Here is a 26219-nt window from a genome sequence, read left to right as displayed (position 1 = left end):
GTGACCCCATGTGGCCAAGTGGGCAGGTGGCTGGATCCCCGAGTCTGGACTTCAGAGGAGGCCAGAGTGAAGCTCTGAACTGGGAGACGTGGCCCGAGGCTGGTCTTCGGGTCTTGAGAACAGATGAGGTTCTCTGGGGACACAGCAGGTACAGGATACGAGAGGCCTGGGAAACAAGGGAGCCCTGGAGAAACTGGGGGAGTCGTTGTGGGGGCCCTTGAGGCATTTGGGGGCCAAGAGAAGGAAGGTGTCCCTCCAGGCTTACCCTCCAGGTCGTTCTCCACGCAGTAGCTGGGTGGTCTCACAAAAGCACAGACCTGACCTCATCTCAGCTGAGAAACTTCCCTTCCTGCACATTATCTCCAGGAGGCAGTCGGAGCCCTCAGCCTGGGATGCGGGGCCCCTCATTAGCCGCCTTGCCGACCTCACCAACGTCCCCCCGCACCCACCCCCCTGCCTTCCTCTCCCTGCACACGCTCAGTGCCAGCACATGCCCTGGGTCTCCTGCCTCCCTGCCTTTGCACTTGCCGTTCTACCTGGAGGGCTTCCCCCTCTACCCTGGGCCCAGCCAGCTCCTGCCTGCCCTACATGCCTCACCTGCGGGCCTTCCCTGCCAGGGGTGGTCACCAGCGCTCAATGCCCCACAGCGCTGAGGGCCCGCTGTGATTGTTGTGTCACTCCCAGGGGTCCCGGCTGTCTATTGGAGTGTTCCCCATGTCCCTTTCCTCCCCCCGAATATGGGAACAGGAACCATGTCTGGGACGTTTCTGTGCTCCCCGTCCTGGCGTGGCAAGCACAAGGCACGTGTCCGATACATTTGTGTTGGACATGAGAAAAGTAGCATTATACCCATTTGGCAGAGGAGAAAAGTGAGGCCCACAAGTGAGAGAAATGTACCTAAACTAACAGAACCTTCATCTCCTAGTGGCTCAAAAACAAATTCAATGGAATGGCACATTAGACTCCACAAATCAACCTGTTTGGTGCCAGATGGTATACAAGGCTGTTTCTCTTTCTGTCGCTGATCTGATACAGTTCTGGTCTAGGGTGGAGTCGCAGAATGGCAGCACCTGTGTGGTACCTGATTTCTGTCTCCAATGTCCCAACTCAGGAAAGGCCCTCCCTGGTTTCCAGCCACTTAGAGCCCCATGGCTGGCGCACGAGCGTGGTGTCACCTGGTTTTTTTCACGTGGGTCTATGAATGCCAAGCCCAGACAGCACATGTGGAGTGCCAGTGGCCCCCACGTCCCATTCTGGCTGGACATCTTCAAAGAGGCCTCAGCTTCCCCAGCGGGACATAGAGGAGCCCTGGGCCTCGAGCCAGCCCAGTGCCCACTGACAGTCCTGGCAGGCTGGCTCAGACCTGGGGCTCCCAGGACAGGGCTGGGCATTGGGGAACGGGAGCCAGGCTGCCGAGCAGGGTCCCCCTGACAGCCTCATCCAGGTCCTGCTCAGCAGCCTCCATGAGGGCCGAGCAGGCCTGGGCCCTCGGAGCGGCCATGATGCAGGAGATGGAAGCAGGTTTCCTTTCCTCTCCTGCCCCCGACAGCTCGGGGCTGCCTTCATGGCCCATCCGTGTGGGGCCCGATGAGGAGTCCAGTGTAAACTCAGCTCATCCTGCCAAGCAAGTCTCAGGATGTTTGTCTGGAGGCCGAAATAGCTCCCTCAGTCAGGCTCTTCTTTGGTGGGTAAAGCTGTTTAGGAGGAGGGTGTGGGGCCACTGCACCCAGGTCCAAGTCCTGCCACAGGCCCCGGGGCCCGTGTGCCCTCAGTTTCTTCATCTCCCAGAGTAATACTTAGCCTTAGATGCTGTTAGGAGAGGTGAAAAGTGCTTTGAGAAACAATGGTGCAGAACACCCAGGGTGAACCTAGAATCCTCGGCTTCGCCGGTTGTCCCATGACTCTCAGCTCCCAGAGAGGAGGAGGAGAAAGAGCATGAACAGTGCAGGCAGACAAGACAGCGTCAGGGACGTTACAGAAGCACAGAGAAGAGGGAGGCGTGGAGGGGACCCCAGAGGGTCAGTGCTTCAGGGGCACCAGGCAGAGGGACCGGTCACCAGGCGCACCTTGTTTGGGGACCAGCAGGGTCTAAGGGGAGTGGACGTGGCAGGGAGCAGGTGGGTGCCCAGGTGGTGCTCTGAGAGCCTCGGGGGGAAGGGGTCAAGGAGGGCAGGGTTGGGCACATGTGCACGTGACGCCTTTCCTGGCTGGAGAATGGAGGCTCCAGGGGCAGGCAGGAGCGGGGGGCCGGGGCCGGGACGGAGGGTCCTGGGAGGCCAGCGTGCTCATGCCTCTGTCTGCCGCCCCTCCCTGGCAGGTGCACTTGATGAAGCCAGACGCAGTCCCCAAGGCGTGCTGTGCGCCCACCAAGCTGAGCGCCACCTCCGTGCTCTACTATGACAGCAGCAACAACGTCATCCTGCGCAAACACCGCAATATGGTGGTCAAGGCCTGCGGCTGCCACTGAGGCCCTGCCCTCGGGAGGCTGCAGCCTCCACCTGGCTCAGGCCCCTCTCCGGGGGCAGGAGACCTTCAAACCCAGCGAGACCTCAGGCAGGATTGGCATGGAGGGTGCCCAGAGATAACATGTCCCTGGCCTCCCTCCTTCCTGCCAAGGCTGGAGCTTTCCCAGGTTCCTCTGCCTCCCTTCCCCGCCTGAGCTTGTGATAGACTCCAGCCTCCAGTCATGTGGTCTGAGTCAGCAAGCAGGATTCTGCCCCAGCCATCTCCCCCAGAGGCACGTGCTGACTGGCTCTTTGGGGTTGGCACAGAAGTCCCAGTTGAGGACCTGCCCATGCTCATGGCGGGTCCAGGCTGTGGGCCGATGTGGGATGACCTGAGAGGCACCTGGAGCACAAGATGGCCACCTCAGGCCCTCCACTGTTCATTACAGGGCTTGGGGATGTGTAGACAGGGTCTGGATCACCTGCAGTTGCCTGCCTTTCCCAGGTGCAAAACTAGGCATTTCTGGACACTTCTGTTAAAGAGTGTGGACTTACACTCTCTGTTCTATATTCGTGAGTTTGAAATACTAAACTGCTGGCCACAGGGAGGCATATGGGGCAACTCAGAAAGAGCTGAATGAATAACATGGTTTAGGGCTTAGGCCAATGGCATTTATCTTTCCCATCTTCCTGCCTTGATCTGCCTCTGTGTGGGGAAGACATGGACATTTGTGTGCAGGGCATCGACATTTTGCCTTTGGAGAAACAAAAAATCTTGGGGGCCTACCCATCTATGTGTCACTGTGTCGAACCACTGGGAGTTCAGCTCTGTGGGAAAGTTATCTTTTTGCCTAGCCAAGGGTGGTGAGTCCATGGAGTGGCCTGGGATGAGAGTGCTCAGCGCAGACGATATAATTTCCCTTTCACTTCTGCGTGGCAGACATCAACAATCAACCTTGATATTTTTTCTGCCAAATCTGGATAGAATTTCAAAATGATCAGCACAAAACTCCTGGTAGCCATTTCCAACAGTTGACACGTGAAGTGAAAGCTGTTTGCCATCTCCTGCTGAGGGGCAATCCATTCCACCCAGAGCAATACATCTGCGACACTGGGCACTCTGTGGCCAGGTGTGGGGCCAGAGCAGGGGCTTGTCAGTACCTGTGGTACCCATAAGTTGTCAAAAACTGGCTGGGCCCCAAGTCTGTGTCACCATGTGTGCCCAGGAGCCCCATCCTGTTTCTTGGGGCCTCTGAGCCAAAGAAAAGGCCCCTGTCCCAGGGGAATGACAGGTGGTAATTAGGCTGAGCTGGGTGGGGAAGTTCCCGGAAACCACTGTTCTCCTTGGAGCAGCAGAAGCAGTTGGAGTGTTTATTTGATTTCTGACTTGCTAAGCCTATAATTTACCTGCTGGAGCAGACAGAGTCCAGCTGCCCGAACCCTGAAATACTGTGTCATTAATAGCAAGTCCTGGGCCTGCCCCAACCCACAGGCACAGCCCACAGAGGCAGAATGACCCATGTGCCCAAGGACACACATCCCTGGAATTCACTGCACCCTGAGGACAGGTTCCCGGAGAGCAGGTCTGGAGCAGGGGTGGAGGCTGGGGCCACGCTGCGGGGTCAGCAGTCCCCCCACCTGGACCTGGGAGGGACTCTGGAAGCGAGTACAGAGGAAGAGGCCCCCCCTCCATGTACACAGGGGACTGGTCCAGACTGTCCTGAAGGATGTAGTAAGTTCCCCATCAGTGCAGGGATCTGAGCTCTGGCCTATATGTTAAGAGACCGACTGATAGGTGGCTTCCTTCTCTGGGCCTCATTTCCCATCTTTAATATGAAGGCAAGGGACTTTCTGACCTCCAAAAGACCTTCAGCCAGGGAATGAGTGTCTGCTGACCCTTTTTAACACTGAGCCCAGCTACAGCCTCAGGACCCTGAACAGAGCTCAGGTGGTCATCAAGATGAGTCATGCTCCAGGTGTCTGTGACGAATTGGCACATCACATGGAACCTGTTTGCCATTCTAGTACTTGTCTAACAGCTCTCTTCCCCACATCAAGGAGTGTCCTTTAGGGAACTGTAAATGTAAAATTAGCCAGTCATTTTGACAAGTAAGTGTTTTATTTCCCCTAGTACCTTGAGTGCCCAGTCAATGGCCTGGTGTAGGGAGGGGGGCAGCAGGAATGTCTGTCCAATTACCCAAAGGCTTGTAGATACTGAGTACACCTTCCCTATCAATCTACACACAGTAGGAATGGAATTGCAATCCTCCTTTTTCATGAAGAACAGCTGAAAAACTGTCACTGCTTTACCTACCCGGCCATCCGCAACTTCTGAGAGCTAGTCACTAAATCAGATCACCTGGAAGCCCTGAGCAGTGACACTAGTGTGGACACAAAGCCCATCCATTTTATTCCCTGAGTTATCTATTTGCTGAGCCAAGCATGGCAGCTGCAATGGGTGGCCCAGGCTGGCAGACACGCATCACAGATGCCACCATTTCCCTTCCTTTTGCTGAGGACATCGCTCGTTTATCTGGTCACACCAGACCAGAAGGATAAATAGGGGTGGTCAGACCCACTGACAGCACTGAGAAATCAGTGACAGTTGACGAGGACACATGGAAAAACAAGCTAAGGAGAAATGCATAGTAGTAGTCTTGGTATCTGCACTTGAATCCTGGCCTTGAGACCAAGTTGTCAGAATGGTAGTGTTCACTTTTATTACCTAAGGAAGGGAAATAACATGTTCTGGAAATATCTCTAATAAATAAATAGGAAAGAGGCAGTGGAGCAAGGGTACAGATTTTTGGAGCCTCCACAGCAGAGCAGGATATTGGTTCTTTCCTTCCAAGTTATTATAAAGATCAGATACCGTGTTTCCCCGAAAATAAGACCTACCCCGAAAATAAGCCCCAGGTAAGATCGTCAGCCAGATGGATGTATTTAGTACATTATGACGATGTTCCAGATGACATGACTGTATTTGAATAAATGTAGATTATCATACATGAAAAAAATAAGACATCCCCTGAAAATACGCCCTAATGTGACTTTTGGAGCAAAAATCAATAGAAGACCCGCTCTTATTTTCGGGGAAACATGGTATGTGCATAACCATTTAGTATAATGTCTGGCTTCTAAATGCTTAACTGGTACCTGTATTGTTACAAATGAATTTGCTAATTTTGAGCCCCTTTCATGCTTGTCCACTAAACCTCCTCCCAGAATGTGTTCTGTGGATGATGGTGTATTTATTTCAGAGCTGTGGTTTTCTGTAAAGTATCTACACAGTGCAATCCTTTGAGGGCAGGACTTGAATTCTCAAGCGCTTGAAAGGCCTGAGGCAAATGCCCAGTTTTGCCCACAGTGGTCAGGGCCGTGAAACTTTGCTGTGCTCCCAGAAACACGGGGTCCCACTGTCCTACTGAGGGCATTCAGCACCCACCAAGTACCGCTTTCAGCAATTTAAACAAGGGGTTGTCCATCCCAGGTTTTCCTACATAAGGAAAAGACTATGTGCAAGCACTTGACCCACTTCTTTTAAATGTGTTTTTCATTTACTACAAAAATAATGCAAGTTTGGAGGAAAAGTTTAAAAAATATATGTATGTATATATATGTATGTCTATACACACACATATATATATATGAAATACAATTCAAATGACCATAGTTGTACAACTCAGATAAACACACTATTGGTATTTGTGAATTTATTTAACTTTTTTCATAGGATATACATATATAGATGTTTACATATTGTAGCTATTTTGACAAAATTGGTATCATACTGTACTATATAAAGTGCTTAAGATATGCTTTTCCCACTTTATTATATGGTGAAAATTTCCCTGTTAATAAATATTTTTTAAAAACATGGCCTTGAGTTTTCTATCACCTAAACTCTACAAGATTCAGTTTTCACTATTAAAAAGTGGGTCCCACAATCCCTTCCTCGGAGGGTTTTGGGGAGGCTGCCGTGACTGTGACGAATGTATTGTGCCAGCAGCGTCTGGAGGCAGATGTGCTGTTAGAGGAAACTCCAGGACAGATCCTGGGGCCACAACCCCAGGTCTCTTCCTTCGTGCAGCCATCAGAGGAGCAGCGCACGGACAGGGCTCCACCCTGAAGGAAGTACTGAGGGAATGAATCGGCAAAACCGAGCCCCATGTCCTCAGTCCTGGTTCTGGAGCAGCAGGAAGGTGGACAGGGAGGCCGCCTTCGACAGGAGCCAAACAGTCGCAGGAAAGCAGCTTTGCCCTTCAGGCTGCAGCAAAGGCCCCATAGCACCCCAGGAGTCCACTTCCCACAGAGCCCTCCTGAGCAAGGGGGAGAGGGGTGAGTGTTGTGCTGAGTAGCTGAACTAGGTGGCTAGGTTACTGCTCCCCAAGCTCTAATACCTTTCTCCTGCTTGGAAGAGTCAGGCTGTGTCCTCAAGTCGCAACACAAGGGTCCAGACCAAGCATGGGGACTATGACCCCCAGGCCCTTGGGCGTCCCTGCCGTAGACTGAGTCTAGAGCCCAATAAAACTCCCAAGACTCCATTATGATGGAGGGCAGGGTGGGGAGATGGGCCAAGCTTCATGTCACAGCTCTGCCACATTGTCCTGGGTGACCTTTGCAGTCATGTTCCCTGAGCCTTGGTTTACCTCTGTAAAGGGTTCTGGGGTGGACACGGCAAGGTAATACCCATGGACATCCCAGTAGGGCCTTGAGAGGGGCAGCAACTAAACTTGCTAAGCTTTCCCATCCTGGAGTCGCAGGGCCAAAGGGCAACAGGCCTCTCCTGCCTCCTGGCTCATCCAGATCTCAACAGAAGATGAAAAAGTCCAGCCCAGTGGATTCAGAATAGCTTGAGCACCCAACCCACAGGGAGGTACCCAGTGGCTACAGGGCGGTCCCTGCTCAGAACCTTCTGCATGAGAGATCTTTAAAGCCACCTGGCCAACCAGAACATGGAGCGGGAGTGGAGATAAAGCCAGCCCGCGTTGAGCATCAAGCAGAGACTGCACACAGTAGGACCAGACTGTGAGCTTAGTATGGGATAGGGCCATTTGTCTCATTCAGGGGTCAGCAAACTTTCTGTAAATTCAGGTAGTAAATATTTTGGGGATTGTATTGGTTAATTTTATGTACCCACTTGGCTAGGCCATGGTATCCCGTTTTTGGTCAAACACCAGTCCAGATGTTGCTGTGAAGCTATTTTTCAGACATGATTAACATGTAAATCAGTAGGTTGAAATAAAGAATTACCCTCCATAATGTGAGTGGGCTTCATGCAATCAGTGAAGGCCTCAAGAGAGAAAAGATTTTTCTGTCATTTATTGTATCTGGTAAAAAAAGTCTATTTTACATTCAGGAGCCACAGTGGTGGCCCAGCAGAAGCCCTGGCAGCAAAGGCCTGGAAAGGTGGTGGGGAGGGTGGTGCCAGGGCTGGCTCCCAGGCCCACGGCCATGCTTGGGAAAGAGCCAGAGGAAGCCCAGGCTATGCCTGCAGAGGAGCTGCTCCAAGCTGACCCCGAGAAGGGCCACGGCACAGACCCCTGCTTCACGGGACATCCTTGGGTGCTGGTTCCCCGGGGCTCATGGCTCTGGGACACGCAGCGGCCATGTAGAGAAAGTGCCTCTTACACGTACTCCCCACAGTCAGCAATGATCACTTTCTGCTTTGGCTTCCCATCCTTGCTGCCCTGGGCCTTTGCAGGTGGAACAGAAGAAGAGGAGAAACCGGGGGAGAGAGGGCGAAGGTTAAAGGCAGGCTCAGGGACACCCCCACACACCAGCCTGAGCAGAGGCAGCCTCCTCCTGGGAGCAGCTGGGGCCCCTCACTCCAGCTCTCCAGGCCACAGGGGGCCCGCTCCAGCTCTCCCATGGGGCTGTGCACCAAGGGCCCGGACGGCCACCTACCTCAATCTGTCGCAAGACATCCAGGCCTTCTGTGACCTCCCCAAATACCACATGCTTGCCATCCAGCCAATCCGTCTTGTCACACGTCAGGAAGAACTGGGAGCCATTGGTGTTTGGGCCGGAGTTGGCCATGGAGAGCAGGCCTGGGGGAGAGAAGGAGCACGTCAACTCCCTCCACCTGGCTCCTCCGGCCAGGCAGTCTCAGACCCGGGATGTACTGACCACGCGGATGCCTTACCTTCCACTCAACTGATAGTCAGTGAAGCGGTAAGCAGGCTTGTTTCAGTCATTTTATACTGGTGTGTTCTGTCATTCGTTCAATAAATACTTATGGTCTACTTTGAAACCAGGCCCCTGTTGAGCCCTGGGGACCTTGGTCCCAGCGCTGGTGGAGCTCACAGCCTAGTGGAAAAGTCACTGAAAAGAAAATTGTGCTGTGACAACCATGACATAGTGAAGCCCAGTGACACAGACATCTGTGCAGGGAATGGAAGCACACGAGGCAGTCATCTAACAGAATATGTGCGTGTATGTTTTATATATGTGTGCTGGCACCACCGTCATGGAAGGCTTTCTGGTGGAGGTGACATCGGAATTTCGTCTAAAAGGCCCTGGTTTGGCGGGGCTGAGGGTGTGTAGCACGAAGAGCCGCAGCTCGACTGTGGTGGCCTCTGTACCGTGTGCTCCCTCTCGATGGGGACTGTGTCCCCTTCTCCTCTCAAAGCCAGAGTAGATCAGGGTCGGACACACATCAGAGCAGCCCTGGGAAGATCTGTTTCAGATATTCAAATATTAATTGTGTTTATTATGTGTCAGACGTTGCTCCAGAATACAGTGGTGAACAGAAAGCCTGGGTCTTGCCCTCATGAGGCTGACATTCTCAGAAGGAGAACAGAGAATAAATAAATAGGAAGGTAAATTTATCACTTCAGGTAAAACGTGTGTGACAAAAAAGAAGCTGAGTAAAAAGAAGAGCGAGAAGGCAGGACAGCCCATTTACAGAGGGCGGTCAGGGCAGGTCTCTCGGGTAAGTGACGCGTGTGTGTGTGACACCTGCAGGAAGTGGGGGTGAACCCTGTGGAGACTGGAGGAAGAATGCTCCAGGAGAGGAAGCAGCATTTGCCGAGGCCCCGAGGGGCGTGAGCTCTGGGTGTGTGAGAAATAGCAAGACTGCGGTGGGGACGCCGAGGGCAGAGCAGCTCGGTCCGCGAGCTCGGGGAGGTGCCAGGCCCCGGCTCACTCTGACCACGTCTCGAAGATTAGACTCCGAGGGGGAAGAGGCGAGAGCGGACATGGGGAGGTGAGTTTGCAGCACCCAGGTGGGTGTGGAGGGGAAGGGCGGCCGGACCAGGAGGAGATGTGAAGGTGGACCTGAGGTACGGGTGACGGAGGAGAGGGGTCACGGATGAGCCCTAAGTTTCTGACTAACCGGCTAGATGGGTGGTGGGGTCACAGGCTGAAACAGGGAAGAGGGGGAGGAAGAGTTTGGGAGAGAACAAGAGCCATTCAGGTCTGTGAAGCCTGTGGGGTGTCCAGAGGGGAGACAACAGGGAGAGGTCGGCATGGAGTGGAGGCGTAAAGTGGGCAGGATTAATTTACGGACAGGACTGAGAGCCTGGGATTAGAAGTCTGCCTGTGGTTCTCAATGGGGTTGGTCCTGTCCCCAGGGGCCCTTTGGAAATTTAAATGTATTTTTGAATATCAGAAATATTAGGGGGTATAACGGCATTAGGGGTTGGGAGCCTGGAATGCTACATGTTCTGCAATATCTCACTCAATGAGAAACTGTCCCGTATCCTCTTAGACTTTCAAATGTCCTGCCGCACACTGGTGTAGGTGGAAGATCTGTTTACAATTACCTGCACCCAAAACCTAACTGCATTATACATTTTAGCCCAAAGTTTTTTATTTTCTTTTGTGGTTTTTTTTTCCAACTACTATCGAGAGAATACTGTTCTTGAATTCAGAATTTAACCAACTGTATTTGCCATTCCACAAAATCACGCATGTCACCAACAGCAATTCTACTGCTGGCATCCACGGTGCATTTCTCCTTGCTGTACCTGAAAGGTTCCCTTTGTCATCGGGCATAGCTATGCCTGAACATTTATATACGAAAAGCCAGATTCTTCTATTACAACTTACTTTTTTTGATGTTCTTTTCTATTAATTATACAATAATATTGATCTTTAAATAACTGTATGGGTAGGTAGAATATATCACCCAAGAATTTTGCTTCAGCACAGCAAAGAGGGGCACTACAAACTACCAGACAGAAAAAAGGGGTAAAGGGTGACAGGAGTCCATGGGGAACACAGACTGAACTCCGAACCGCTTCTATTTTGGGGGGTCAGGAAAAGGAGGAGACAGCAAAGACTGAGAAAAAGCAGCCAATCAGGTAAAAAGAAAACTTAAAGAGGGAGGAGTCCTGCCAGAGAAATGAAGAAAGATTCAAAGAGCTGGGGGTTAGCAGCGTAAATGCTGCTGGGGACGGGACAACATGAAGCCAAGAACTGGCTGTTGGAGGACAGAAGCTGTTTGCATCTTTGATAAAAATGGGGAGATGGGGCTAGAAGTCTGGCTAGAGGGGTACAGAGAGAACAGAAAGCAAGAGTCTACACAACCTTTTTAAAAAGTTTTGCTTAGGGGACCAGAGGCCTGGGTGATAGCTGAGGGGGGATATGAGTCAGATGATGATTTTTTTGAAGATTGACACCACATACATTTATGCTGATGAATGCTCTAGCAGAGCAGGGGAATGGAGTACACAAGGCAGCAGGGGACAACTGCAGACGCGAGGTCCCTGAGGAGGGGGCAGGGGCCAGCCTCGGGAGAGAGCTCATTCCCTCACTCAGGGGAAGTCAGAGCAGCCACGTGTGCGGAGATGGAGGAGGCCACGCTGAGGCAGAGGGCGATGTGGGGGCTTCGGGAGTAAAGGAAGGAGTGGAACCACCACCTCTGATTGGGACTAAGCATTAACGACGGAAACCTAGTAAGGCTGCCCAGGTCCCCTGAAGAACTGTAGTCACAAAGTTCAAGTGGGACCATTCAGTACAGTTCTGTGTCTTTCTCTAGTTGCTGGGGGACCAACCACTGAGATTTTTTACTGGGTAAGTCTGACAAAGAGAGGGGGGCAGTGGGGCTGAGGAAGTAAGAGAGAGCTTACAATGGCAGACCACAGAATCTAAACAAGGCTGATAGGGAGTGTGGACACCGTGGGGGGATGGGCAGTATGTGAACGGAAGCACGCTTACTCCACTGTAGCCAGGCTGAACGCGGCTCCTCTGTGCACCAGCTGGGTCTCCTCCAGACCGCCGACCCCTCAGCCAGAACCACCGCCTGTCACTCCATCCTGCACAGCCATCCTGCCCCGGCCCAGCCCCATTCGTCACCACCCACCGATCGGGTCCCACCTGGTCCCGTGTGTTTGAGGATAAAGTTCTCGTCATCAAACTTCTTTCCGTAGATGGACTTGCCCCCGGTGCCGTTGTGGTTTGTGAAATCCCCGCCCTGGCACATGAACTGGGGAATGATGCGGTGGAAGCTGCTCCCCTTGAAGCCAAAGCCCTTCTCGTGGGTGCACAGGCACCGGAAATTCTCTGGGGTTGAGAGAGGACGAGTGCTGAGGTTAGAAAACAACAAACAAACAAACAAAACCTCCCTCTAACTAGATTCTGAAAACTGCATTTGTTTAAATTTTCTTTTTAAATCTTTGTGGTATCTTAAAGGACTCGGGATTCTGAGTAAAGGAGGAGTGAATACAGGCATTCTAGCTCTACTCCACACTAAATTCACCAATTTGGTAGAGAGATCCTTTAAAACAAAACTCAAACAGGATCTTAGAAGAAAACATGGGGAAATCTTTGTGACTTTGCATATAGCAATGGTTCTTAAATATGACACCAAAGTATTGGTAACAAAAGAAATAGACAAATTAGGCTTCATCAAAATTAAAAACTTTTGTGTATCAAAGGATACTCTTAGAGTGAAGACGTAACACACAGGATGGGAGAAAATCCTATCTGATAAGAGTTTAATATTCAAAATATATAATGAGTTCCTACAACTCAATAACAAAAAGACAAACAACCCAATTAATAAAAAGGCAAAAGACTGGAATAGACAATTCTCCAAAGAAGATATACAAGTAACCGATAAAGCACATAAAAAGATGCTCAACATTAGTCATTAGAGAAATGTAAATCAAAGCCACAATGAGACACCACTTCACATCTACTAGTGGGACCGCTACGATAAACAAAAAATAACCATTGTTAGTGAGAATACGGGGAAAATGGAACCCTCATCCATTGCTGGTGGGAATGTAAAATGGTGTTTTCCACTATGGAAAACAGTTTGGCAGTTCCTCAAAACGTTAAACACAGAATTACCATATGACCCAGCATTTCCATTCTTAGGTATTTACCCAAAAGAACTGAAAACGGATTTATACACATACATGTATATGAACATTTATCCCTCACAATAGCCAGAAAGTGGAAAGAACGCTCAAGTGTACATCAAGCAATAAATGGATAAACAAAATGTGGTCTATCCACACAATAGAATACTGCTTGGAAATAAAAACAAATGAAAAACAGATACATGCTATAACACAGATGACCCTTGAAAACATTAAGCTAAGTGAAATAAACCAGGCACAAAAGGACGACTACTGGTAAGATTCCCTTTATATGAGATATCTAGAATAGGCAAATCCAGAGAGACATGAAGTAGGTAAGAGGTTACCAGGGGCTGCAGGGAAAGGAGAATGGGTAGTTATTATTCAACAGGTACAGAGTTTCTGTTTGGAGTAATGAAAAAAATTTGAAAATAGTGGTGATGGTTGTTTAACATCGTGAATGCAATTAATGCCATTGAATTGTACATTAAAAAATGGATAAAATGGCCAAAAAAGGAGAGAGACAACAGCAACAAAAAAATTTTGAAAGCTAGAAAACAAATAGATGATATAGCAAACCTAAGAAAGCAGAATATTAAGTGGGTAAAGCCAAGAAACAACTTAATTTATGTTGCAGAAACGTCAGAAGCTCAAGTGCGGGAGGACAGCAGCAGGACTGCTTTCTTTCAAAACAAGCTCTGTGAATTTGACTTTTTAAACTATATGTCTATATAATAAAATTTTGATTAGAAGAAGAATAAATAACAGTCAGTATTTAACAAACTAGAAAGAATACTCAAGAAACTTAGTTAACAGCAGTTACTTCTAGAGAGGCTGTGGAAAGGCAAGGCGACTTAAATTTTAAATTTATTTTAAAAATAATTAAAAAATTTTTAAATTTATTAATTTATTGTCTTCAATATTATTGGACTATATGTGCATGGTATTTTTCATTTATTTTTTTACCATGAATACATGTTTACTTGTATTTAAAAAAAATGTTTTAAAATAGTAACCCAGCACTTCTAAAGCTTCAAAAATGCCTGCTCTGACTCATCTGTTACTAGATCTCAGGATCTGAGCTGCCTTACATCAGGGGTGTCCAAACTGCAGCCCGTGGGCCAACTGCGGCCCGCAATCCATTTTTAATTGGCCTGTAGCAAATTCAAAAAATATATTTAGTTTACTTAAATAAACCAGGTGAGGCAATACGTACTTCACCTCGAGTGAGTGGCCCGGCTGTTTGTGTATTTTACTGCATATGGCCCTTGGTGAAAAACGTTGAAAAAAGTTTGGACACCCCTGCCTTGAATCAACTCAGGTCAGAAACAATGTCAAGGGAACAAGAACTGAGGCATGGAGAACCTTGGGAAGGCTCACTGCTCAGCTACCAGCTTCCTGGCCGTCCCGAGCCGAGTCCTGCTCACCTGCTGTCATGGGGACGACATCTGAACGCAGAAGCATCTGGATGCGGCCAGCTGGCTTGTTCCCAATCTTGATGTCCATGTACACCTGAGGATTTGACCGGGCCTTCTTTGCAGTGGGCTCTCCCTAGGCGCAGAAGAAATCATTACATTAGAGTGAACTCCTTGACTCCCCAGGTAGGAGAGCGAAGATTCTTCGGAATACACGCCCAGAAGCCAACTGCAGTGAGCAGGCTGGAGCAAGGTGCTGACAGGGAAAGCCCTGGGCCTGATGGGGCTGCAGCAGGGAGAGGCCAGGGCCACAGCGCCCAGCTGGACGTGTAGTGACAGGAGAGTCAGCGCTACCTAACTGGAGCCGCACCCCACAGGCATGTAACGTCAGCACACCCACTCTCACATGTCGCTGGCTTCACCCCCCCTGCAGTCACAGGAGAACACTGTCCTGGCCCACAGTACACTCTCAACGTCTCCAAACCCCAGCTCGAGCCCACCCACGTTCCTCCAGTTAAACTGACCCATTTACGCGACATCACCTCCTCCTTCTGTGCTTAGCCCTGCATAGCCATAGGCCGGCTGCAGTGGAAGCAAGGAGGGCAGCCCTCTGGCGTGGGCCTAGGTGCTCAGAAGACAATGGAGGAGGTTAAGGGGGGCCTTGCTTTAATACTCAAGTAGACAAGGCTAAGCAGAGAATAAGGAGACATTTAATACAGCCCTCACATTTGTTCCAAAGACAAAAGTCAGGTGTTCATCATTTGTCTGTGGTTCAGCTGAACAAACATGTGCTGAGGTATCACGCTGGGCACTGAGGAGGCTATTACTATCATTTGCTGCTAACAATAGCAGTAGCATAGTAACAGTAGCAAATACATAGCATTTGCCATGTACAGGCTACTATTTCTAAATGTTTTTTATATAGCATCTCATTTAATCCCCATAACCACCGTTGAGATCAGTATTGCTATTATCCCCATTTTATAGATTGGGAAACTGAGGCACAATTCAGTTCAGTAACTTGCCCAAGGTAAGTGGAGAAGCTGGAATTGAAACCTAAACCACTCTCTCCCTCTCCACCCAGTCCATACTCTGAATCACTTTACCCTACATGACATTTTTATTAACAAGATGTATAATGTACGTCCCCTATCCTCACAGAGTTTACTGCCTAGAAAGGAAAAGGCAATAAGCTCTTGACTAGCCTGTACAAAAGCAAAGACATACAGGGAAATACAAAGCCTAGTTTTACCAAGAGTGTAAAATGGGGACTGCAATGTGGAAAGGTGGGATTGAGACCAGCAAGATGGGCAGGGTCAAGCACGTGGAGTCCATCTGTCTTGGACTTTATCCCAAGGGATAGGTCATGGGGAGCCACTGAAAAGGTCTCAGCAGGAGAGTCAGATGACCGGTCTTTAAAAAAATCATTCCAGCCGTCTTTATGAAAGACTGGAGGAGAGAAAGATTGCAGCCAGAAGACTAGTTAGGAAGCTATTGCAATTATGCAAATGAGATGAGAGGTTAACCTGGGACGATGCAACAATCGAGGAGGGATTCAAGGAAGACTTAAGAGAAAAACTTAGCAGAATATGATGATGTATTGTCTCTAGGACCAGTTATGAGCTCTGCTTTGCATCTGAATTTCTGGCTTGGGTCAATGTGTGGCAAATTAAAAAGCTTGAGAACACAGGAAGAACAGAATTAGAGAAGGGAAGGCATCCATTTTAGACAACTTTAAGCTGCCTGTGTGACTGGCAGCAGCAATGTCAGAAGTTCAACACTAGAAACAAAGACCAGGAAAAATCAATAGCACAGGAGAGAGGCTGCAAAAAATCAGACTGACTGCTACTATTTCGGCGGAGAGAAGAGGACGATGCCATGATCCAAGAAAGAAACGACATTCACCAGGAGGAGGGGGAGGCCTGACAAGCAATTGTGAGGGGGCTGCTGAGAACCAGGAGGAAGTGCCAAGGTGGGTTCTGAGGGAGAACCTCACACCTGTGTACAGACTGAGGGGATGGTACCACTCCCTGCCCTGACTCTCCTGTGTCAGGGCAACGACAGGAAGACCATGAGCCTCATGCCAAACGCTTCGGTGAAGGAGTGGGCCTGACTGGGGGGGAGGGGGTGTGAAGAGGAGCACGCACTACCCTTCTTCACCATGGGCATTCTCCCTGCCAGCCGCCAATCATATATCAGTACCTAAACCGAGCTGAGAAGCTCATTACACAGAACACGAGGATGAGAGGCCGAAAGCTTCTCTCATTAGTTCATTCATCACCGCCTTTACTGAAGTACTAAGAGTTCATTTTATGTTCGCTCTGCTTTTGTACATATATTTGCAAATTTCCATAAAAACTTAAAAAGAAAAGTGTTCTGTGGAAGCACAGCCTTCGATCTCACCTCCTGCGTTTCCGCTTTGGGAGGCTCCGATCCTTCTTCCTCTTTATTCTCTTCCAGAGTCTTCCCAGAAAACTTCTTCAGCCAGTCATCATCTGACCAAACTGAAGGGAAAGAATCAAACAAGTGTTAAAAGAGATTCGAGCTATCAGCCAACTGCTCGTTAGCTGCTTTCGTGGACAAAGTGGGAATATACTCTGTGGACCTCTCAGCCCGAGGATTCTGCTGTGGGAACTCCCCAGGGTAAGGAAAGTTCCCATTGGGAATGTCTGCCCAGAAGTCCTCCAGCTCTCAGCAGGGTGAAGTAAAAAACTACGCCAAAGGGAAAATTGTAGCCTTCAGTTCCAGCCCTTGGTAGAACACCCCAGGAATGAAAACACTGAGAAAGACAAAGGATTAGGCAGGCTTTCTCTCATAATGGAAACAATTACCCCGAGAAGCTCATACTTCTTTTATTCCCCACAAAGGTGGCACATGCCCTTCGCCATCCTCTACTCCTGTCCACCAGTAATGGCACTCAGCACATACTTCCAAGTAAACAGGGATGAAAAAGTCACAGTGGAGGATGTGATGGGGAATCCGTGGTTACCACCACTCACCTGGTCTGGACGAGCCTTCTTTAATCCTCATTGGTTTGGCCAAATTGACACGAATTGTCCGTCCAAAGAGCTCAGATTCATTCTGCAAAGATTGAAAATCCAGCTGTTGAAACACTGTTAGGTTCAATGAGAGTCAGACAGCTTTTCCGTTTGCTTCTGATACTTCTGAGACATGCTCATGATTTGTTCCCCCTTAAGCCCTGAGACCCTAACAGCAAGCTCTGCACCCACCAAGCAGCCCGTGGGCTGAAGGGAACAGCCTCCCTGGAGCCATCACACACCTCCTTTCTTTCAATACCAGCCAAGACCTGTGCTACCAAAGTAACTCCGGGTTCAGAGTGCTCTGAAATTACAAGGATAAATGTAGTTTTCAAGTACCTAAGTTCACCTTCAAAAGTCAAGATCAGCTTTGAAATGGTGAGAAATGATCTCCGAGAGCTGAGGAATGTGTTTGGTGAATGGGTAACAGAGACCAGGCATAAAGGAGAACCTTACTATCTAAATATTCTTGGTACCAGGAAAGGTTACTTTATGTGAACCCATTTACAGCAGTGAAGAAAATTGCATGGTAAAAAGTGAAGGGAAAAAATGTCCACTGGGACTTTATAGTGATGTAACTAAAAATAATGAAAATAAATTTCTTATAATTAAAATTCAGGTTTAACTATGCACAAATTTGTAGAACAAATATGTAATGGGTGCTGATTAATTTGCAGTATTTTTTCCAACAAAATTCTATCAACAGTATGATATGACTGACATCTCTGCACATCGTATCTGATAATGAAAATCAAAGGATCGCAAAGAGGGCATAAATACTCAAGAGTGTCATCATTTTCCCCAGGAACCTCTCCGAACATTCAAATCCTTTGCATCAGTAGCACACTGTCATTATCCTTATTGAATTTCTCTTCTCAATTGTTAACTGGTCTAAGGCTTCATGATATCCTGCCTCTTTTACAAAATATGCAATTTCACTGTGCAATCAGTTTGCGTAGTGTTTGCAATTTATTATCCTAGACATGGGGTAGCCAGTGACAGACTGGCCAATAGGGCAATTAGGATTTACATTATTGTTAAATGGGGAAGGATGTTTGAGTAAGGATTAATCTTGTAAGTGATTAATTTATTGTGAATATTTTCACATGAAGACAATTTTTACTTCTCCATGCAACCTTGTAACTTTGGAGGTTCAGCAAACCAATATATAAACAAGGACCCTCTGTACCACCACCCGAAACCAACTTCAGTAAGAATGAAGATACCAGACATACCATGTTGTCAATAGCTGCTGCAGCATCCTGCCAAGAAAAGACACGGTACAAGTTTAGCTTCCTGTGGTAGCTAAACAAATACTCAGTAGGAAAAAGAAAACAGGAAAGAGTCATCCCTATACTTCTTGCCTAGGTTGCATGTGCATCTAACGCAGAGCACTTCCTGGCTGACTTTAGAGCTGGTGGTACAGCAGTTGGCCATCTAGTGGAAGGCATAAGAGAATCACCAGTGCTGCCAGGCAAGAATGCTCTAGGAGCAGGCCTGCAGGAGTTCTGCAGACCAAGAGGGGCAGGACCTGGCAGGTCTGGGATGTTAACCACAGTCTACAGTTTGATTAAGTAAGGGAGGTTTTTCTTCAAACAGCACTTCTTGTCTCTCTGGAAGCATCAGCATGAGGCCCAGAAACCTAACCAACTGGAGAACAGCTCCTTTTGTAATCAATAATAACACTAACACAAGCCAAAGAAGAAACATGGGTAACAAAGAATTTTCTCACCTCTGCCAATTCAAATTCAACAAAAGCAAATCCTCGGTGCTTTTCTAAAAATAAAAAGGAAAACACAAACAAGTAATTTCCACATGGGGCAATGGGAAGAAACTTATGGTCACAAGAAAAGTAAAGTTAGTCACATGCCATATCCAGACACTAGAAATTCACACAATCACTATTTGGGCTCTCATTATTTGACTCTTCCTAGTTTAAACAAGATTTCAAGCAATATTGAATGTTCTTTAGTGAATATAGCTAAATAATAAACTACACTTTTAATCTTTAAGCATTCAATTCTTCTACCAAAGCCAAATTAAAACCTTAAGCTTTGCATGCAAGGCAACTAGAAAAAATACGTCATTTATTCCTCAATTATTCATTACAAATATACATTTTGAGCATCAACTGTGCATAAAGCATGAATCCTAAAGATAAGGATGCTCAGTCTTTATCTTCAAGAATATGCTGACTTACCTAAAAAGGCCAAGCACAAAAGTTTTAAATTAAATTAACCAACTAACCTTAGAGAACCAATATAACATACGATTTTTTACAGATAAAGATCCCAGGCCCAGGGAGTTTAAAGACATTGCTAACAATCATACAGGGTCAATGATAGAGCTGGGCCTAAAACTCCAATGTTAAAAATGACAACAAAGGTAAAACAGAAAACTGAACTGTGATACCTATTGTAGAAAAACTTACCCAGGTGCAGAGGCCAAGGTCCCAGTGTTGGGTTTGGGTTTCCTGCTGCCATGGTTAACAGCACAGCTGCCAAGAAGGGAGCACGTGTGGTGGGGTAACCAGCAAGGATCCCCATGTAGCTCAAAACCTATCTTCCTATTGGGCTACTGAAAATTTTGTGTTATCTCAAACCCAACAGATGGGACTCTGCAAACTTATGTGACAGTTCACAAACACAAGCCTCAGAATATTCCTTCGGCATCAAGATGGCTGCCATGCTGCCCTACTGAGGCACTCACCGGAACTTTCCTACATACTAACCGTATTTGGAATGCACTGTGATATAACTTTAAAATTTTTTTAAAAGTTATTTTCCTAGTAGGAGGATTCTGAACATGAGAGACACTAAAAGGACTCACCTGTTTCATAATCCAGAGGAATCTGAATATCTGTGATGTCTCCAAAAGGAATAAAAGCGGCATGAAGAACTTTGTCGTCCACCTCCTCTGCAAGTCCACCTGCAAAGACATCAAGGGCCTTCTGAGTCACTGTCCTTCATTCTCTTAAGAAGTTCCTGCAGCCTAGTTAGCATGCTATAGCCAAGGGGAGGGGTCATTCCATCCAGGACTTTGGGTATAAGCACCCCTCTCATCTGCTCCCTCATCTATACTTACGAAACACACTGCTCTCTCTACCCTTCTTGCAGACCCTCATCTAGACCTAGAATCACTACAATGACTTAATAACTGATCTCCCTCTCCTCCACAGAGCCAATTAGAATGCTCCTGGGAAGGTGCCGATTTTAACCGATCACTTAGCTGTTTAAACTCCTTCAGAGGTTTCCCACTGGCCTCAGGATAAGGAACAAATTCCTTAGCAGACTCTTCTTAAGCGGAGCCCTGCCCACTTCTTCAGCCTCTTTCCCTCTGCTTCCCCAATTCCATGGGTTTCCCGCAAAATGACCCACCTGCCCCCACAAGTAAGACTATTTCACACCGCTGGGCTTCTGCTCTTGCTGCTCCTTTTCCGTAAACACATTTGCCTCTACTTTGGCTACCTGGCTAGCTCCGGCTCATCAGCTCCGGAGTCACCGCATCCTGAAAGTCTGTCCTTACCTCTTCGGATGGAAGCATCATTTCTCCCCGCACCCAGGCCCATGTCATCATTGTCCGTCCCTATCAAAGCGCTTAATCAAACCGTGCTGATTGAGATTATTCTCACTTCTACCGGGCTAGTCTGGCAATCCCCTCCTTTAGGGCAGGGGCCAGGACTGAGCCATCGCTGCAAATGAATGTTTGTAAAATGAGTGGGCGCGAGGATTTGGAGGCCCATAATATTCCTCTACCAATCCTCCGGGCCCAGGAGGCGAAGAGGTTCCTGTTAGAGCTCAGCAGACTTGGAAGGGAGCCGGCAAGAGCTCTACGTTTCGGGCTAACATCCTGAAGCATAGCAGTAAAGCCATAGGTGCCGCCTAGACAGCTGCTCGCCGCCCTTCGCCTCCGATCCCACGCCTGGCCCCAATTGGATCGGATTCGCCCAGCCCGCGCCTAGCGCCTGCGCCTGCTCACCCACGTACAGCACACGCTTCGTAGTGGCCATCTTGCTCCCGGCAGTCCCTCCGGAAGCCGGCGCTGGGCCCACCCACCTCGCCCACAGCCCCGCCCCTCCGCCCCGCCCCCGCGTCTCGGCGCTTGCAGACCCCGCCCACTCCTGCAGGGCACACCCGCGGTACCTGAGCTGAGCGTTTAGAGGGAAGCTGCGTGGTCCAGGTGCCGCCGGTGCTCAGTGCTGCTGGAAACAAGTCTGGTCGGAATCAGGCGGAGTCCTCAAATAGTAAACTGCTACAGATAAACTGCGGTCCGCCGGCCACCCCTGGCCGCCTGTTTTCGGGCAACCTGTAAGCTAGGAATGGTTTTTACATCTTTAAATAGTTTGGGGAAAAATTAAAGCAAGAATATCTCGTGACACGTGAAGAGGTATGAAATTCAATTTTCAGTGTCCATAAATAAAGTTTTATGGGAACACAGCCATGCTCATTCCTTTAAGTATTGTCTGTGGCTGCTTTCACGCTACAAAGGCAGGAGACTTACGGCCTGCAAGGCCGAAAATACTCGGTATTTACCACCTGGCTCTTCAGGAAAAAAGCGTACAGATTCTTGGAATAAACCAACTAAAGCATAAATCACAGATTGACGTGCGGTAGAAAACAATAGGGCCACCTATTGTAGAGCAGTGGATTAAGACCTGCCTGAGGTCACATTTAAACTGAAATCTGAAGGAAGAGGAGCCAGAGAGGAGGGAACTGGGAAGAGGATTTCAGGGAGAGGAGACAGCTTCTGCACAATCAAGGAACTGAAAGGCCACAACGTGGGGGATATGAAATCAGGCAGGAAAGGTGGGCAAGGGTCACACCCTGCAGGGCACTGTAAGCCACGTGGAGGGTTTGGGGGCTTTGAGAAGCTACCGGAAGTTGTAATGGGAAGTTCATGGTCGCATTTATGTTCGAAAATGGTCTCTCGCTGACCACTGTGCCCAGAATGGATTGGGCGGAACCCTGGAGACCAGGAGGTTAATGCCATAGACTAGGGAAAGGTTGATGGTGGCTTTCTCCCTCCAGTCCTAACCTGATTGAGGTTAGGACAGTCCAACCATTTAATCCCTGGATGCTACCTTTCAGAAAACCCGGGACGGGGAGAGGTAACAGTCTCTGAGCAAATTCAGCCCACTGAGAGGGGAGTGGTGGGAATATAAAAAAAACCTACATACATTTTCATATGTATATATTCATGTGTATAATAAAATGCAATATGATTAGAAAGAGGAGGTGAAATGAACACATACAGAACACACCTGCTCTGTGTCAGGCCTAGTGCAAGGCAGTTATTCCACAGACATTCAGTCCTCACAAACGTTTTCAGGTACAGATTATCATCCCATTCTACCCGTCACCTAATGAGCTCAAGTAATGAGCTCAAGTAATTTGCAAAATAATAGTATTGAATTTGTTTATTAAATATACAAAGCTACAGTAACTGTCTTTTAGTGGCACAGCTCTTTTCTGAAGACTACCTTACCGCTTTGGAGGGACTCCCAAAAGTGACTGGGCCAAAGGGCATGACTATCAAAGCAGTTATTATGTACCATACTACCTCTCTCATAAAAGCCTCTAGAAATATTAGATGTTTCTAGATGTCAATGTCTACTTCTTTTAGGTCAATGATGATCTCAAGCCTAAAAGCAGGCCCTTGAAGTCTATAGAACATATTCATATCTTTTCACATGGCATTAAGTTTTGGAAATCCCATCTTTAGAGACTTTTAGGTGAAATGAGTGGGAGAGTGGGATGCATAGATTTCTGAAGGGAACAGTTAGATACCTTGGTCATACTTAGCATGATTTATATCTACTTTTTAAAATTCCCTTCTCTCCTACTAGAAAAAGAGCCTTTTGAGAGCAGAGACCATGTCAGTTTGTTTAGCTCTGTAACTCCAGCTCACTGAACAATTCCTTGGCATTTAGAGGAGTTTTAATATCTGATGAATGAGACAGAGAAAAGCTTCTTTCAAATAATGTTGAAATGGAAAATTCTATTCTTAGCACATTGAGTGTCTGGTCCTCCTTTGCAGACACTGAATCACAGGCCGTGGGCTGCCAACACTGGAGGTGCATTGATGTGGAGCCATAGCACGAGGAGGAGCGTGAACAGGTGCTACGGTAAGTGCTGCACAGCCGCGGGAACCCCTAAAGAAAAGAACAAGCTAAATTAAAGCCCATCACTCCGGGCAATATCCGTCTCCAGGAGTCTTCCTTTGATTCAATGGTTGTACCATGGAGACTGTTAGAAGGACTAGAAGCTAAGACATTCTCTCTACTAGCCAGGGACACTTTTCTTCACTGGTAGCAGGAGGGACAGATGTCCAGGTTTGCCAGACCTAGAGCTGACGGTCACTTTTCCTGCCTTATACTATTGTCTTTTAGCACTGGATTCACCAATGCCCTGGATTCCAGTCCTAGGTATGGCAGGTTCCATATTCTCGGATGGTGGACTTGAGCAGACCTCAGAATCATCTGGAGGGCTTGTTAAAACTCCCCGAGTTGCTGATTTAGCAGGTCCAGACTGGACTGGGAACTAACAAGTTCCCAGGTGACATTGAAGCTGCTGGCTGGGGAGGCCCACTTTGAGAACGACTTTTTCAAAGAAAAGTCATAGTATATCAAGAGCAGGGCAATAGAAGCAATCTATTATGGGTGCAAACAATAAAAGGGTGTGTTGTCTATAGAGAATTTTCAGACAATAATAAAACCACTAGAAAATCAGTCATCGTGCTCAGGCAACTCTGAACAATATCAGTTACAAAATACTCCTGGTGGGGGCAAAAAACACCTCAGTGGTCTAAATTGAAACAATTCCTGTGACTACTCTTGAATACGCTTCAAATTAGCACATTTTTATTACTTATCCTTAATAAACATTGTATTCTATATAACAGCTAATTTGGGAATCTAATTATACACTTGGTCCCCCACACACTTGGACTCAGCTACATATGCATATTTGGAGAGTAAGTTCGTGGTGGTTTGAACTCCTTCAAACTCACTTTGGGCACAGTTTGTGTCTAACCCTTCTGTTGCTACGGATTTCTGCATTTAAATAGTACATTCAAAATTTTAAAAGGATATAGTTGTATATGACTTTTCTTTTCCAAGTGAATCTTATTTTTCTGGTGTGAAGTTTTAGATGAGGTTAATATGACAAAAATATTCGCAAACAGTGGGACTCAGCCTTAAACAATAAAATATTAAACTTAAAAATTGTCCCTTGGATTTGGCAATGGTTTCTTCAGTAAGGCACCAAAAGCACAAGCAACAAAAGAAAGAATAGGTAAATTAGACTTCATCAAAATTATAAATTCATAATTTTAAAGTGTATATTCACAAAATTGTGCAACCGTCACTGCAATCCAGTTCTAGAACATTTTCATCACCCCCAAAAAGAAACCCCACACCCCTTAGTAGTTGCTCCCATTACCCTTTCGCTCCAGCCCCTGGCAACCACTAACCTACTTTCTATATGGATTTGCCTCTTCCGGACATTTCATATAAATGGAATAATACAATATGTGGTCCTTTGTGATTGATTTCTTTCGTTTAGCATCATTCCTTCAAGGATCCTCCATGTTGTAGCGTAGCTCAGAACTTCATTTCTTTTGATTTCCATATAATAAGCCATTATACGAATATGCGTGCCACATTTTATTTACCCACTCATCAGTTGATGGATTATTCGCTACTATGAATAATACTTTTATGAACATCCATATGCAAGTGTTTGTGTAGACATGTTTTCAATTCTCTTGGGTATATACCTAGGAGAATTGCTGGGTCATGTGGTAACTCTGTGTTCAGCTCCTGGAGGAACTGCCTCTATGTCTGGCTCTATCACTTACCATCTGTGTGACCAAGGGCAGATTACTTCATTGCTTTGTGGCTCAGGTACCTCATCTATAAAAATGGGACAATAAAGGACATTTTTTGCTGATTTCTAAAGCCATTGCACCATTTTACATTCCCACCAGCAATGTATGAGAGATCCTATAGCACCTCTCATACATTGCTGGGGGGAATGTAAAATGGTTATCACCTGTCTGTTTCATTATAGCCATTGTAGTTGGTGTGAAGTGGTATCTCACTGTGGTTTTGATTTGTATTTACCTAAATACTGATGATGTTAAACATGACCGTGGTTTTCCTATCCTGAGATTTGCTTGTACATATCATTAGGCTTTCCTTTTTCCTCCCCTATTGGATTGTTTTCTCTTGTTTATTTATAGAGATTTTCCAAATGGAGAGCCCAGTGTTCCTATACTACCTATTAGCGCAATCCAATCCCCTGCCTCCACTTGCCATATAGTAAGTCTCCAATATGTTTGATCTGTATCTGAGCTGTCTACCCCTTTAAATTGATCTGAGATAATTCTACCCTATTTAATTTCTATGGTTTAATATTAAATCTTTATCTCTGGTATCTTGTTCTTTTTTTCAGAATTATCTTGGATATTCTTGGATATTTACTCTTCCATATGAATTTTAGAATCCACTTAGCTAATTACACAAAATATCCTGATAAGTTTTTATTGGCATAAATTGAATTTGTAGGTTTATTTTGAGGGAGAAGTGACATCTTTATGATAATGAGTATTCCCATCCGTACACAGGTTATACCTCTCCATTTATTCTTTTATTTCTTTTTTATAGCTTTGAAAATATTTTATATTTTCCTCTGTAAGGTATAGCACATCTTTTATAAGATATATTCCTAGATACCTTACAGGTTTTATTGACATTGAAAATGGTATCTTTTCACCTATTATATCTTCTAGTTTCTTATTTCTGTATTTAGTAATTATTGATTTTTATATGTTGATGGTGTACCTAGTAAAACTGCTAAACTCTCTTATTAGTTCAAATAGTTTTTCTCTAGATGTTCTTGGATTTTCTAAATTGACAGTAATATAACCTGCAAATACAGACAGTGTTGTCTCTTTCTAGCTTTTACACCTCTTATTTATTTCTCTTATTACATTGGCTAGGAGCTCCAGAAT

At 46.9% G+C, this 26219-nt stretch overlaps 2 protein-coding genes and 1 long non-coding RNA gene across 4 annotated transcripts in view; 2 read left to right on the top strand and 1 right to left on the bottom strand.

Annotated features, from left to right (window-relative positions):
* Positions 1-6339, top strand: part of BMP8B (bone morphogenetic protein 8b) — a 34175-nt gene extending 27836 nt beyond the window's left edge. The window contains exon 8 of the mRNA XM_074334478.2: positions 2318-6339. Within this exon, the coding sequence (XP_074190579.2) occupies positions 2318-2467 (150 nt within the window). The 3' untranslated portion in view covers positions 2468-6339. The remainder of the gene's footprint in view (positions 1-2317) is intronic.
* Positions 6340-7751: 1412 nt separating this feature from the next.
* On the bottom strand, positions 7752-21252 carry PPIE (peptidylprolyl isomerase E). 2 transcript variants are annotated; one of them, XM_074334480.2, is made up of 10 exons: positions 21186-21252; positions 20037-20135; positions 18940-18983; positions 18443-18469; positions 17169-17250; positions 16573-16673; positions 14182-14305; positions 11766-11951; positions 8352-8494; positions 7752-8140 (listed from the first exon to the last, which is right to left on the bottom strand). In XM_074334480.2, the coding sequence occupies exons 1-10, from the start codon at positions 21214-21216 to the stop codon at positions 8072-8074; spliced, it is 906 nt and encodes a 301-aa protein (XP_074190581.1). In that variant the 5' UTR covers positions 21217-21252; the 3' UTR covers positions 7752-8071. The 2 variants fall into 2 exon arrangements, with proteins under 2 accessions (XP_074190581.1, XP_074190580.1); XM_074334479.2 differs by having other exon boundaries at positions 20733-21236.
* Positions 21253-21300: 48 nt separating this feature from the next.
* Positions 21301-25581, top strand: LOC141572076 (uncharacterized). Its single transcript, XR_012497185.2, has 3 exons — positions 21301-21593; positions 23244-23331; positions 25449-25581. It is a non-coding gene; the product is annotated as an uncharacterized LOC141572076 (long non-coding RNA).
* The last annotated feature ends 638 nt before the right edge of the window (positions 25582-26219 follow it).

This window comes from Rhinolophus sinicus, chromosome 14 (genome assembly GCF_057876585.1).
Source record: "Rhinolophus sinicus isolate RSI-liver-muscle chromosome 14, RSI-T2T, whole genome shotgun sequence".
In the NCBI taxonomy this organism is placed as follows: Eukaryota; Metazoa; Chordata; class Mammalia; order Chiroptera; family Rhinolophidae; genus Rhinolophus; species Rhinolophus sinicus.
This window is presented reverse-complemented; position numbering and strand designations above follow the sequence as displayed.

What these genes read in the sequence shown, in the direction of transcription:
- PPIE (XM_074334479.2), bottom strand. Translation starts at nt 20,775, where the DNA reads ATGGGCCTGGGTGCGGGGAGAAATGATGCTTCCATCCGAAGAG. An exon ending in TGATGCTTCCATCCGAAGAG is followed by an intron (nt 20,136 to 20,732) that starts GTAAGGACAGAC and finishes ATGTCTTTGCAG; the next exon opens with GTGGACTTGCAGAGGAGGTG. An exon ending in ATGTCTTGCGACAGATTGAG is followed by an intron (nt 8,141 to 8,351) that starts GTAGGTGGCCGT and finishes CCACCTGCAAAG; the next exon opens with GCCCAGGGCAGCAAGGATGG.